Below are 11918 nucleotides of genomic sequence, written 5' to 3'. Positions count from 1 at the left end.
TCCCTTAAATAATTACAGGAAAATACAATCAAACAGGTGAAAGAACTGAACAAAACCATCCAGGATTTAAAAATGGAAATAGAAACAATATAGAAATCACAAAGGAAAACAACACTGGAGATAGAAAACCTAGGAAAGAGACCAGGAGTCATAGATGCAAGCATCACCAAGAGAATCCAAGAGATAGAAGAGAGAATGTCAGATGCAGAAGATACCATAGAAAACATTAATATAACAATCAAAGAAAATGCAAAATTTAAAATGCTCATACTCCAAAACATCTGGGAAATTCAGGACACAAAGGGATGCCCATGAATATACAAGAAACCTACAGAACTCCAAATAGATTGGAACAGAAAAGAAATTCCTCCTGTCACATAATAATGAAAACACCAAAAACACTAAACAAAGAAAGAATACTAAAAGCAGTAAGGGAAAATGGTCAANTAACATATAAAGGCAGACCTAACAGAATTACACCAGTCTTCTCACCAGAGACTGTGAAAGCTATAAGATCCTGGGCAGATCTCATACAGACCCTAAGGGAACACAAATGCTGACTCCGACTACTATACCCAGCAAAACTCTCAATTACCATAGATGGAGAAACCTAGATATTCCATGACAAAACCAAATTTACACAATATTTTTCCACAAATCCAGCCCTACAAAGGATAATAGATGGAAAATACCAACACAAGAAGGGAGATTATACCCTAGAAAAAGCAAGAAAGTATTCTTCTTTCAACAAACCCAATAGAAGATAACCATACAAACATAAAAGTAACATCAATAATAACAGGACGCAACAATCACTATTCCTTAATATAATCTTAACATCAGTGGACTCAATTCCCCAATAAAAAGACTTAGACAAACAGCTTGGATTTGTAAACAGGACCCAGCATTTTGCTGCATACAGGAAACACCTCAGCATCAAAGACAAACACTACCTGAGTGTAAAGGGCTGGAAAACAATTTTCCAAGAAAATGGTTCCAAGAAACAAGTGGGAGTAGCCATTCTAATATCAGATAAAATTGATTTTCAACCAAAAGTCATCAAAAAAGATGAAGGACACTTCACACTCATCAAAGGAACAATCTACCAAGAAGAACTCTCAATTCTGAACATCTATGCTCCAAATGCAAGGGCATCCACATTCATAAAAGAAACTTTACTAAAACTAAAAGTACACATTGCACCTCATACAATAATTGTGGGGGACTTTAACACCCCACTCTCATCAATGGACACATCAGGGAAACACAAACTGAACAGAGACACAGTGAAACTAACAGAAGTTTTGGACCAAATAGATTTAAAAGATATCTATAGAACATTTCATCCTAAATCAAAAGAATGTACCTTCTCAGCACCTCATGGTACCTTCTCCAAAATTGACCATATAATCGGTCACAAATCAGACCTCAATAGATATAAGAAGATTGAAAAAAATTCCATACCTCCTATCAGATCAATACGGATTGATTAAGGCTGGTGTTCAAGAGCAACAAAAACAATAAAATGCCCACATTCACGTGGAAGCTGAACAACGCTCTACTCAATGATAACTTGCTCAAGAAGGAAATAAAGAAAGAAATTAAAGACTTGTTAGAACTTAATGAAAATGAAGACACAACATACCCAAACTTATGGAACACAATGAAAGCAGTTCTAAGAGGAAAATGTATAGCTCTGAGTGCCTCCAAAAAGAAAATGGAGAGAGCATACATTAGCAGTTTAACAGCATACCTGAAAGCTCTAGAACAAAAAGAAGAAAATACACCCAAAAGGAGTAGGCAGCAGGAAATAATCAATCAAAGGGCCGAAGTCAACCAAGTAGAAACAAAAAGAACTATACAAAGAATCAACCAAACCAGGAGAAAGTCAACAAGATAGATAAAGCCTTAGCCAGACCAACCAGAGGGCACAGAGACAGTACCTAAATTAACAAAATCAGAAATGAAAATGAGAGCATCACAACAGAAACTAAGGAAAATCAAAGAATGATTTTCAAAAGCCCATACTCCACAAAATTTGAAAAACTAAATGAAATGAATAATTTTCTGGATAGAGTCCACTTACCAAAGTTAAATCAAGATCAGTTAAACAATGTAAATATTCCTATAACCTCTAAGGAAATAGAAGCAGTAATTTAAAACAGCCCCCTCCAAAGCCCAGGGCCAAATGGTTTTAGTGCAGAATTCTACCAGACTTTCAAGGAAGAGCTAATACCAATATTCTTCAAACTATCCACAATAGAAACAGAAGGAACATTGCCAAGCTCATCCTATGAGGCCACAGTCTCTCTGATACCTAAACCATACAAAGACTCAACAAATAAAATTTCAGACCAATTTTCATTATGATCATTGATGCAAAATAATAAAATACTTGCAAACTAAATCCAAAAACACATGAAAACCATCATCTACCATGATCAAGTAGGCTTCATCCCAGAAACGCAGAAATGGTTCAATATATGAAAACCCATCAATGTAATTCACCATGTAAACAAATTTTAAAAAAGAAATACACATCATATCATTGGATGCAGAAAAGTCTTTGTCAGACCCCGACACCCCTTCACATTAAAAGTCTTGGAGAGTTCAGGGATACAAGGTCTGTACCTAAACACAATAAAGGCAGTATACTGCAAGCCAACAGCCAACATCAAATTAAATTGAGAGAAACTTAAAACAGTTCCACCAGAAGTAGGGACAAGGCTGCCTTCTCTTCTGAATCTCTTCAATATAGTACTTGACATTCTAGCTAGAGCAGTAAGACACTAAAGGAGGTCAAGGAGATACAAATTGGGAAAGAAGTCAAAGTATCACTATTAGCAGATGATACAATAGTATATAAGTGACCTCAACAGCTGTAACAGAGAACTCCTGCAGCTGATAAACACCTTCCGCAAAGTGGTTGCACAAAAAATTAACCAAAAATCCAGTAGCCCTCCTTTATACAAACTATTAATGGGCTGATAAATAAATGAGGGAAATAACACCCTTTATATTACCCTCAAATAATATAAACTGTCTTGGTGTAACTCTAACCAAGAAGTGAAGACGTGTATAACAAGAACCTCAGTCTCTCCAAGAAACTGAATAAGAGATCAGAAGATGGAAAGATCTCCCATGCTCATGGATTGGTAGGATTAAACACAGTAAAAATCGCTATTTTACCAAAAGCAATCTACAGATTCAATGCAATTCCCATCAGAACCCCAACACAATTCTTTACAGACCTTGAAAGAAAAATTCTCAAATTCATATGGAAAAACAAAAAAACCCAAACTATCTAAAGCAATCCCGTACAATAAAAGAACTTCTGGAGGTACCACCATCCCTGAGTTCAAGCTGTACTATAGAGCAATAGTAATAAAGACTGCAAGGTATTGGTATAAAAACAGAAAGGCTGATCAATGGAATAGATTTGAAGATCCAGAAATAAACCCATTCACATATGGACACTTGATTTTTGACAAAGGCAAAATACAATGGGGGAATAAAAAGAAAGCATCTTTAACAAATGGTACTGGTCTAATTGGATGTCTGCATGTAGAATAATACAAATAGATCCACATTTATCAACCTGCACAAAAGTCACATCCAAGTGGATCAAAGACCTCAACATAAAACCAGATACACTAAATTTCATAGAAGGGAAAGTGGGAAATAGCCTTGAATACATTGGTACAGGAGACAACTTCCTAAACAGAGCACCAATAGTTCAGGCTTTAGGATCAACAATTAATAAATGGGACCTCATGAAACTGAAAAGCTTCTGTAAAGCAAAGGATACCATCGATATGTCAAAACAGCAACCTAGAGAATAGGAAAAGTTTCATCTGACAAGGGGTTAATATCCAATATCTATAAAGAACTCACGAAGTTAAACACGAACAAACCAAATAACCCAATTAAAATGGGGTACAGAACTAAACAGAGAATCCTCAACAGAGGAGTATCTGTTGGCCAAAAAACATTTAAGGAAGTGTTCAATGCTCTTAGTCATCAGGGAAATGCAAATCAAAACAACTCTGAAATTCCACCCCACACCCATCAGAATGTCTAAGATCAAAAGCAGCCCATGCTGGTGAGGTTGTTGAGCAAGGGGACCACTCCTCCACTGCTGGTGGAAATGTAAACTTTACAACCCCTCTGGAAAGCAGTTTGGTGGTTTCTCAGTAAATTGCAAATAGTTCTGTCTCAAGACCCATATCACCACTGGGCATATACCCAAAAGATGCTCCACAATACCACAATGACTCTTCTTGGTCAACTATGTTCATAACAGCTTTGTTCATAATAGTCAGAAACTTTAGAAACCACTTAGATGTCCCTCAACTAAGGAATGGATAAAGAAAACATGGTTCATTTGCACAATGGAAACAAGGACATCATGAATCTTGTAGGCAAGTGGATGGAACCAGAAAATCATCCTGAGTGAGGTAACCCAGACCCAAAAGTACATGCATGGTATATATACTAAAGTACAGGAAACCATGCTACAATTCACAGACCCAAAGGAGTTTAATAACAAGGAGCACCTAAGGGAGGATGCTTGAATCTCACTGAGAAGGGGGGAAAATAGTCATTAGAGGTAGATGGAGGAAGGGAACTGGGTGGGAAAGGGGATGGGGAGGGGAACAGAATGGGGTGTGGGATCAGGTTGTAGGGAGAGCCCAGGCAAGAAGGCCTGGATAGTGAAAGGAAGTCAGCAGCAGGGTGGGGATCTCTGGGACATGCTAGAGACCTGGGATCAGCGATGCTCTGAGTCTATGAGGGTGACCCTAGCAGAGACTCCTAGCAGCGGGGGTTATGGAACCTGATGTGGCCATCTTGTAGAGTCAGGCAGGACTTCCAGTAAAGAGACAAGGACACCAAACCACCCATAAAACCTTTGACCCAAAATTTGTCCTGTGTACAAGAAGTTCAGAGACAAGGATGGAGAAGAGACAGAGGGAATGGCCAACTAATGACTGGTCCAACTTGGGACCCATTCCATGGGCAAGAACCAGTCCCTGAAACTGTTAATGATATTCTGTTATGCTTTGGACAGGAGCCTAGCATAACTGTCCTCTGAGAGGCTCCATCCAGAAGCTTCCTGAAACAGATGGAGAGACGCATAGCCGGACATTGGAAGGAGCTCAAGAAGCCTTGTGGAAGAGTTGGAGGAAGGACTGAGAGACCCAGAAGGGATAGAGACGCCACAAGAACAACAGAGTCAAATAATTTAGACCCTTGTATAAAATAACTTAGTAACGTTCCCAGAAACTGAACTACCAACCAAACAGCATACACGGGCTAGACCTAGGCCCCCTGCACATATGTCGCAGAAGTGCAGTTTGGTCTTCATGCAGGCCCCCCAAATACTGAAGTGGGGGCTGTCCCTGACTCTGTTGCCTACCCGTGGATCCTTTTTCCCTAGCTGGGCTGCCTTGTCAGGCCTCAGTGGGAGAAGATATGCATAGTCCTGCAATATCTTGATGTGCCAGAGTGTGTTGGTACCCAGGAGGTGCCTCCCTCTTCTCAGAGGAGAAGGGGAAGGGGGTGGGGGTGGGGTTTGTGGGGGGGGCTTGGAGGAGATGCCAGGGGGAAGGGGGCTGTGATTGGGATGTAAAATAAATAAATTAATGGGAGAAAAGAGGTATGCCATTGTCCTGTACCTGCCCAGAAACTTGTGCCCCTAGATAAGGACTCTTCATGAAGAACATGAGCTGGCTGATGTAGCATGAGCTTTGTGTTTCCTCTTGAGTAGTACTGTGCAAGGCCAGGTCACTGGGGAAATGGACCTGGATGAAGCCTAGGTTCTGGATAGAGCTCTCATGGCTATGATGGAGAACGGTCTGGAACTCCATGTGCCCAGTGCTTATGTGAATCTGATGCTTGTCTGAGAGACAGGCCTGCAAACAGAAGTCATGGTGAGCAGGATGCTTGCAAAGTGAATGAGCACGTGAAGACATAGCATAAAAAGCATTAATGCTAAATGCACTATAGGCTTTTCCTGGGTTGGTGCATCTTCACTGATGTTTTATTTGTTTTTTTTTTTTTTTAAGATTGCTATGCTCCTTGGTGCTATCTAGTTCCTTAGAAGAGCTTTGATAGTACGATTACTGTTAAAAACCTTTATGTCAGTAGGCGTGTACACAAGCCCAAGACTTTAGTACAGGTCAGATACAAAACATATTCATATGTGCACATGAACAATAATGACAATTTGCAAATTCTAATACAGTATTATTTGCTCTATATTTTCCAAAGTATTTTGACAGCTATTAGTTAAATAAATCATCAAACTTGGGTGGGTGAGATGGAAGCCAGGGGGAAAGGAGAGAAAAACATCTAGTACTAACTCGTGGCTTCCTCAGAACATTGGGTATTTCATAAGATTAAAATAAATTAGCTGAGACAACTTCTCAAAATCATTGCAGCAGAAATAGATGAGATAGACATATCATTTTGAAGTTTACATATGCAAGCAATCATTTGTGTGATTTCATGACATTCAGCAGAAGACAAGCTATGTTCCAAAATCCCAAATGAAAATCTATCAAAACACAACACGACTGCCACAAAACACTTAACATTCCAAATGCTGAGCTACCAGCCAGAACCGTAGCTCAACATTTTAGGAACTTGCTCTAATTTTCACTGAGAAAAGGAACACAAATACAGGCTAACAAATAAGTGACAAGGGAAACAGCAGTTTTGGTGTATTTATGTGTGTATGGGGCAGTATATGTATATGTGCATATGTGCATGCATGGTACATGTTTGTGTGTGTGTGTGTCTGCTGGGGATGGAACCAAGGGTTTTGTGCATCCCAAACACAAGTTCTGCCATTGAGTTGTGGTAGATAGAACATCTTACTAGTAACATGTCAGAGATGATCTTCATGCCTTCTTCTTGCAGATAGTCCCCATTCCTCACATCCTCTTTGGCAGCTTCCCAGACTTCAGAGATGAGAAGGACAAAGTCAACTCTTAGTTTTTTGTTGGTCAGCAATCTCCTGGAGAACTGACCTTGAGCAAGGAACATCTTGGCATATTTGAAGATGCACATGGCACTCGTCAAGCTCAACTGCATGGGAAGAGGAGATGGGGTCAGATGTTCCCTGGCATGGGGTGTGTAGAGTTTTGTTTCTGTCACTATAACTAGGAATTGAAATGATTCAGCATGGGTTCGAGGTGACAGAGTTCAGCTCATGTTTGCTATTGGGTGATGATTAGACAACATTCCTAGCACCCATTTATTCTGGGATGTTCAGCTTCCTCATTCATACCATGTCCAAGGAAAAACAAAAGGTCCCTTATAGCCTTTCGGGTTTTAAGATGGTATGTACTTAAAAAGGAAATCATGTCATAAATCATTTGATATATTGGCCCCAACATATTCTTCATTCTCTTCATCACCATTGTGTGGTATTTGCTCAAGCCACACTGAACTTTTATCATTTCTCAATAACCAAGGCTTTCTCCCAATATCATGCATGTTCTTCTTCTTGTCATGTCTTTATTCTCTGTTTGCCTAGCAAAACCCTCCTTCCCTGATGTAGGGCCCCAGGCGTGGGGGAATAAAGGGAGTGGGGAAAAAAACCTGCATCTTGCCAGAGTTCTGGTGCTCTGGGCGGGCGGACAAGGGAAGACTTCTGCACACTTTCCTCACAAACCCTGGTGTGTGTCTGGCTGTGGGAAGCCATGGAGCCCAGCCCACCAGGGGGTGGACAAGGGGCAGTCTGAGGTCTCTGGGCCTCACTGAGGCCAGAGATAACAGGTTCTCAGTCTTGGGCATCTCAGACACAGCTGGATACTGTGGAAGAGCTGAGAACAAAATGGGGGCCCCAGAGGTGGCTGGGTCATCCCCAGAGCCGAAGGAAGAAGGGAGCAGGGGGAGAGGTGGTGCTGTGTGGTTCCCACAAGGGTGAGAGTCCTTGGTCTGATCCCTGGCTGCAGTGCAGGAAGGCCTTCCAGTGGGAGGTTAGACTCAGTTCTTTAGGGGGCAGCCTATCCCATCATTCAAGCACGGTGGGCCTTGATGAGCAGAGGCAGTCTACGGTTTTAGAGCTTTATTGTAGAAAGGCAGAGAGAAAGAGAGAAGGTAGAAAGAGGGAGACTGGCCATGACCACGTGGAGAGAAGGGAGAAGGGAAGGAGAGAAGGAGAGCTAGAGATGAGAGTAAGAAAGGTGAGAGTGAAGAAGGGCCAAGCAGCCCCTTTTATAGTGGGCTGGGCTACCTTGTTGTTGCCAGGTAACTGTGGGGGTGAAGTCTAGCCAGAATGCCAGGAGTTTGGGGCTTAGTCTTCGAGACTGATAGTCACAGAATTATGGAGTTGGGGGCTCTGTGGTGTCAGGCACCTGTCTCTGGGAACGTGGCTCACTGTTCCATCCCTTGTAGAGTTTCCTACAGGTTCTCCGGAAGCAAGCCTCATTCAACCAAAACAGGCTGCCTTTCACGGACCCACACCCTGCTCCTCTCTTTATACATCTTTACTATATAAACTGTTCAGGTGTTTGTAAAGGCAGAGAGGGTAGGCTCATGTCACTACATGTGTGTTGCCCACCTTCAACAGTTATCCTTCACTAGCAGCATTTTTAAGAATTAATATATATTTATTGATTTTCCAAGAATTTCATATGTGGATACTATGTAATTTGATCATATCCCTTACCCAACCCTTTATCCTATTTATTCGAGATCCATCTACCACCACCTTAGCTCCACCCAGTCCAATTTGTGCTGCCCAAGTATAAATGGGTGTAGAGTCATTCACTGGAGCGTGGTCAACCTACCAGGGGGCACACCCTTAAAGAAAACTGACTCTCCCTTCCCCAGAAGCCATCAAATGTCCACAAGCGTCAGCTAGGATGGAGCTCATGGGCCCCGCCCTCCCCCAGGCAGCATGTGTTCCTGCTCTCAGCTAGGATGGAGCTCATGGGCCCCGCCCTCCCCCAGGCAGCATGTGTTCCTGCTCTCAGCTAGGATGGAGCTCATGGGCTCCGCCCTCCCCCAGGCAGCATGTGTTCCTGCTCTCAGCTAGGATGGAGCTCATGGGCTCTGCCCTCCTCCAGGCAGCATGTGTTCCTGCTCCTCAGATTCTTTTCCTTTTAATGTAAAATCTTAGATATCATTTTTATCTCTGAATACTTTAGTCTGTAAACTGACAGAGCAGGACTCATTCTGCAAACATTCTCACTGTGTTTAGTTAAAAGAGCCATGGTTCTCTCTTACTCCCTTTGTAAACCAACAACTCCTGTTGGAGTTAACCGAACTGTTGCCTGTGCTTCTATTGAATCATGTCCTTCTCCTAATAACAGTGCTTAGCACCATTTTTGGAGGATAGCTGTTTCCACGTTTAGTTTTATTCACCAGTGCCTACAAGACAGGGATTAAATATTTCCTTCTTTGGTCTTTAGTATCTTCTAGAAACTGCTAAGTAAATGTGTGTGATGAAATAAAGTAGATTCTGTTTTCCGATGGTCACAATTATTTATCCCACAATGAGCAGTGGCTTAGAGATAGCTTTAAAAATAAAAATTTCTCCCAAACTATAAAAATAAGATAGTTTGGAAGTGAAATTTTTTGAAGTTTGTGTGTGTGTGTGTAGAGTGTGTGTTCACACATGCATATAGAGGCAGGTGGTCAATGACAGGTGTCTTTCTCAGTCACTCCTCCTGAGAAGTTATGACTAGGCAGAAACGCCACCCCGCAGGACCTTGAGTCCAGGGAGGCCATATGCACAGTACTCAAGAGGAAATGTGTGGGATGAGGCTTGTTACTTCCAGGGTGACATTACTGACATGGCACACCTTATCTATGGTCTTCTCCTCTGAATTGGGGAGCCAAAGAGTGGAGATGTCAGAGGCATGAGACTAAAGGAAGGGGAAAGTCAAGCCTCCATGATAGGAAGAGTCACAAAACACCTTCCTTGTGTCAGTTGCTAGGTAAAGCAGCTGGCATTACTTAACCACAGCTTGTATTCTGTGAGATCTAGAGTTAGAAGACAGATGTGCCCTTAATCCCTCTTCAAGTGCTATGTTATATGGTGTAAAATGATCTCTGTCATAAGATTCCCGAAGGTTTCAGGGACATTATGGGATTTGAAACCAGCTTTAATGAGAAAGTAATACCTGTTCTAGGCTAAGAAATAACTATTTCAAGGACACAAGAAACACCTAGAATGGCAGAACCTAGAATAGATGGCATGTGAGGGGAGGTACAGAGATAATGAGCTGGGCCAGGTAAGGTCTTTGGATGCCGTGCAGAGAATCTTAATGTTCTCATGTAGGGAGCCACCAGGCGTCTGATAGTAGCAGGTGACAGGACCAGATGAAGGGAGATGGGTAAGAGGAGAGGAGTATGTGATTACAGAAGTGCAGCCTTCCTCCCCAGCTTTGGCCTGAGTGTTATTCAGTGTTTAAGATGAAGATTTAGGAGGAAGAATGGGAAATATGTGACAGGGCCACCCATTGTCTGTCAAGTCATTCCACTCCTCTCTCTCCACTGTCATGGCACTTACACTCCAGTGGTAGAAAGAAGAACAATAGATAGATAGATGGATAGATAGATAGACAGACAGACAGATAGAGCTGGATAAATGGGTCAGTGGGTAAGAGCACTGACTGCTCTTCTGAAGGTCCTGAGTTCAATTCACAGCAACCACATGGTGGCTCACAACCACTCGTAATGAGATCTGATGCCCTCTTCTGGTGCATCTGAAGACAGCTGCAGTGTACTTATATATAATAATAAATAAATCTTTAGGCTGGAGCGAGCAGGAGCTGAGTGAGCAGAAGTCCTAAAATTCAGTTCCCAACAACCACATGAAGGCTCACAACCATCTGAACGGCTACAGTGTACTCACATACATCAAAGAAATAAATAGTTAAAAACTAAACTAAAATAAAGTATTTATAAATAAATAAATAAAAAGACTGTGGTTAGGTACTAAAATACCAATGGAGAGAACCCAGGGAGTAAAGAGCGAAGGCACAGGGTGACTTCTGTGAGAAACACTTGAACTAAGTGTCCAAGGACCATTTTCAGCTCTCTGTTTAGCCAAAGGCATAACATAAGACAAGGACAATTACTCTTCTTTTGGGCCACTATAACCTGAGAGTGTGGTTAGATGAAGGAGACAAAGACCAGGTGAAGAAAGTCTAAGTCAGAAGGAACCAACGAATCAAGGGCTTCGTGTTACCGAATGTGTAACACAAAGCTAGAATGGTATTAAGAGAGAGGAAGTGACTGATTGAGGCTTTTCCATAATAACATTCTGATTACCGCTGTGGCAAGTGTTATCAAGGTTGACAGAGATACCCACCCTGCATGCAGGATGGTCAGCTTGTGGGTCAGTAGGGAACAGGAAAGATGGAAGAGACAGGGAGAATCTGGTCACATTTATTTTTTAAAGGAAGAACTCACTAGTTCAGTTATACTTGATGGGTGCAGAAAAACAAAGTTATACTTGATGGATGCTCAAGTGACCATGGGTGTTTTGACTTGATTCTGGGTATCAATGCTGTCCTTCCTTGAGCCAAAAGAATCAGGAGGGAAATGAGTGACTTTGACATTGGAAATGAGGGTCAGATTTGCAGCACTTGAGAGAGGACTGGAATGAGGATATGAAATACACTGATATTATCACATTGATTTAAGACTAAGAAACAAGAGGAGGTCACCAGGAGAGAAAGCTAGAAATGTCTCTAAATTCAATGTCAAAATATACTTCTGAATAGTATACTCATCAAGTTTTAAGCATGGTCTTTATAATTATGCAAAATGCAGGAAAATACACTGAGGAAGAAATAGCACTTACCTTATTAGGGAAGCTTATGAGGTCTCTCAATATATGAATAGAATCCATCATTGCTTCCTAAATAGCAGAAACAAGCCACCAACGAGTGAGAGAG

The 11918-nt window shown here is 41.6% G+C and overlaps 1 protein-coding gene across 1 annotated transcript in view; it reads right to left on the bottom strand.

The window, feature by feature from the left end:
• Pkd1l1 (polycystin 1 like 1, transient receptor potential channel interacting) overlaps positions 1–11918 on the bottom strand; it is a 131776-nt gene that overhangs the window by 51957 nt on the left and 67901 nt on the right. Inside the window, exons 22-24 of the mRNA XM_021211181.1 lie at positions 11825–11881; positions 6880–7089; positions 5676–5912 (exon numbers count right to left, since the gene is read on the bottom strand). Coding sequence (XP_021066840.1) covers positions 5676–5912; positions 6880–7089; positions 11825–11881 — 504 coding nt within the window. The remainder of the gene's footprint in view (positions 1–5675; positions 5913–6879; positions 7090–11824; positions 11882–11918) is intronic.

This window comes from Mus pahari, chromosome 13 (genome assembly GCF_900095145.1).
Source record: "Mus pahari chromosome 13, PAHARI_EIJ_v1.1, whole genome shotgun sequence".
Lineage (NCBI taxonomy): Eukaryota > Metazoa > Chordata > Mammalia > Rodentia > Muridae > Mus > Mus pahari.
The sequence above is the reverse complement of the archived record's forward strand: the minus strand, read 5'-3'. Positions and strand labels throughout refer to the sequence as shown.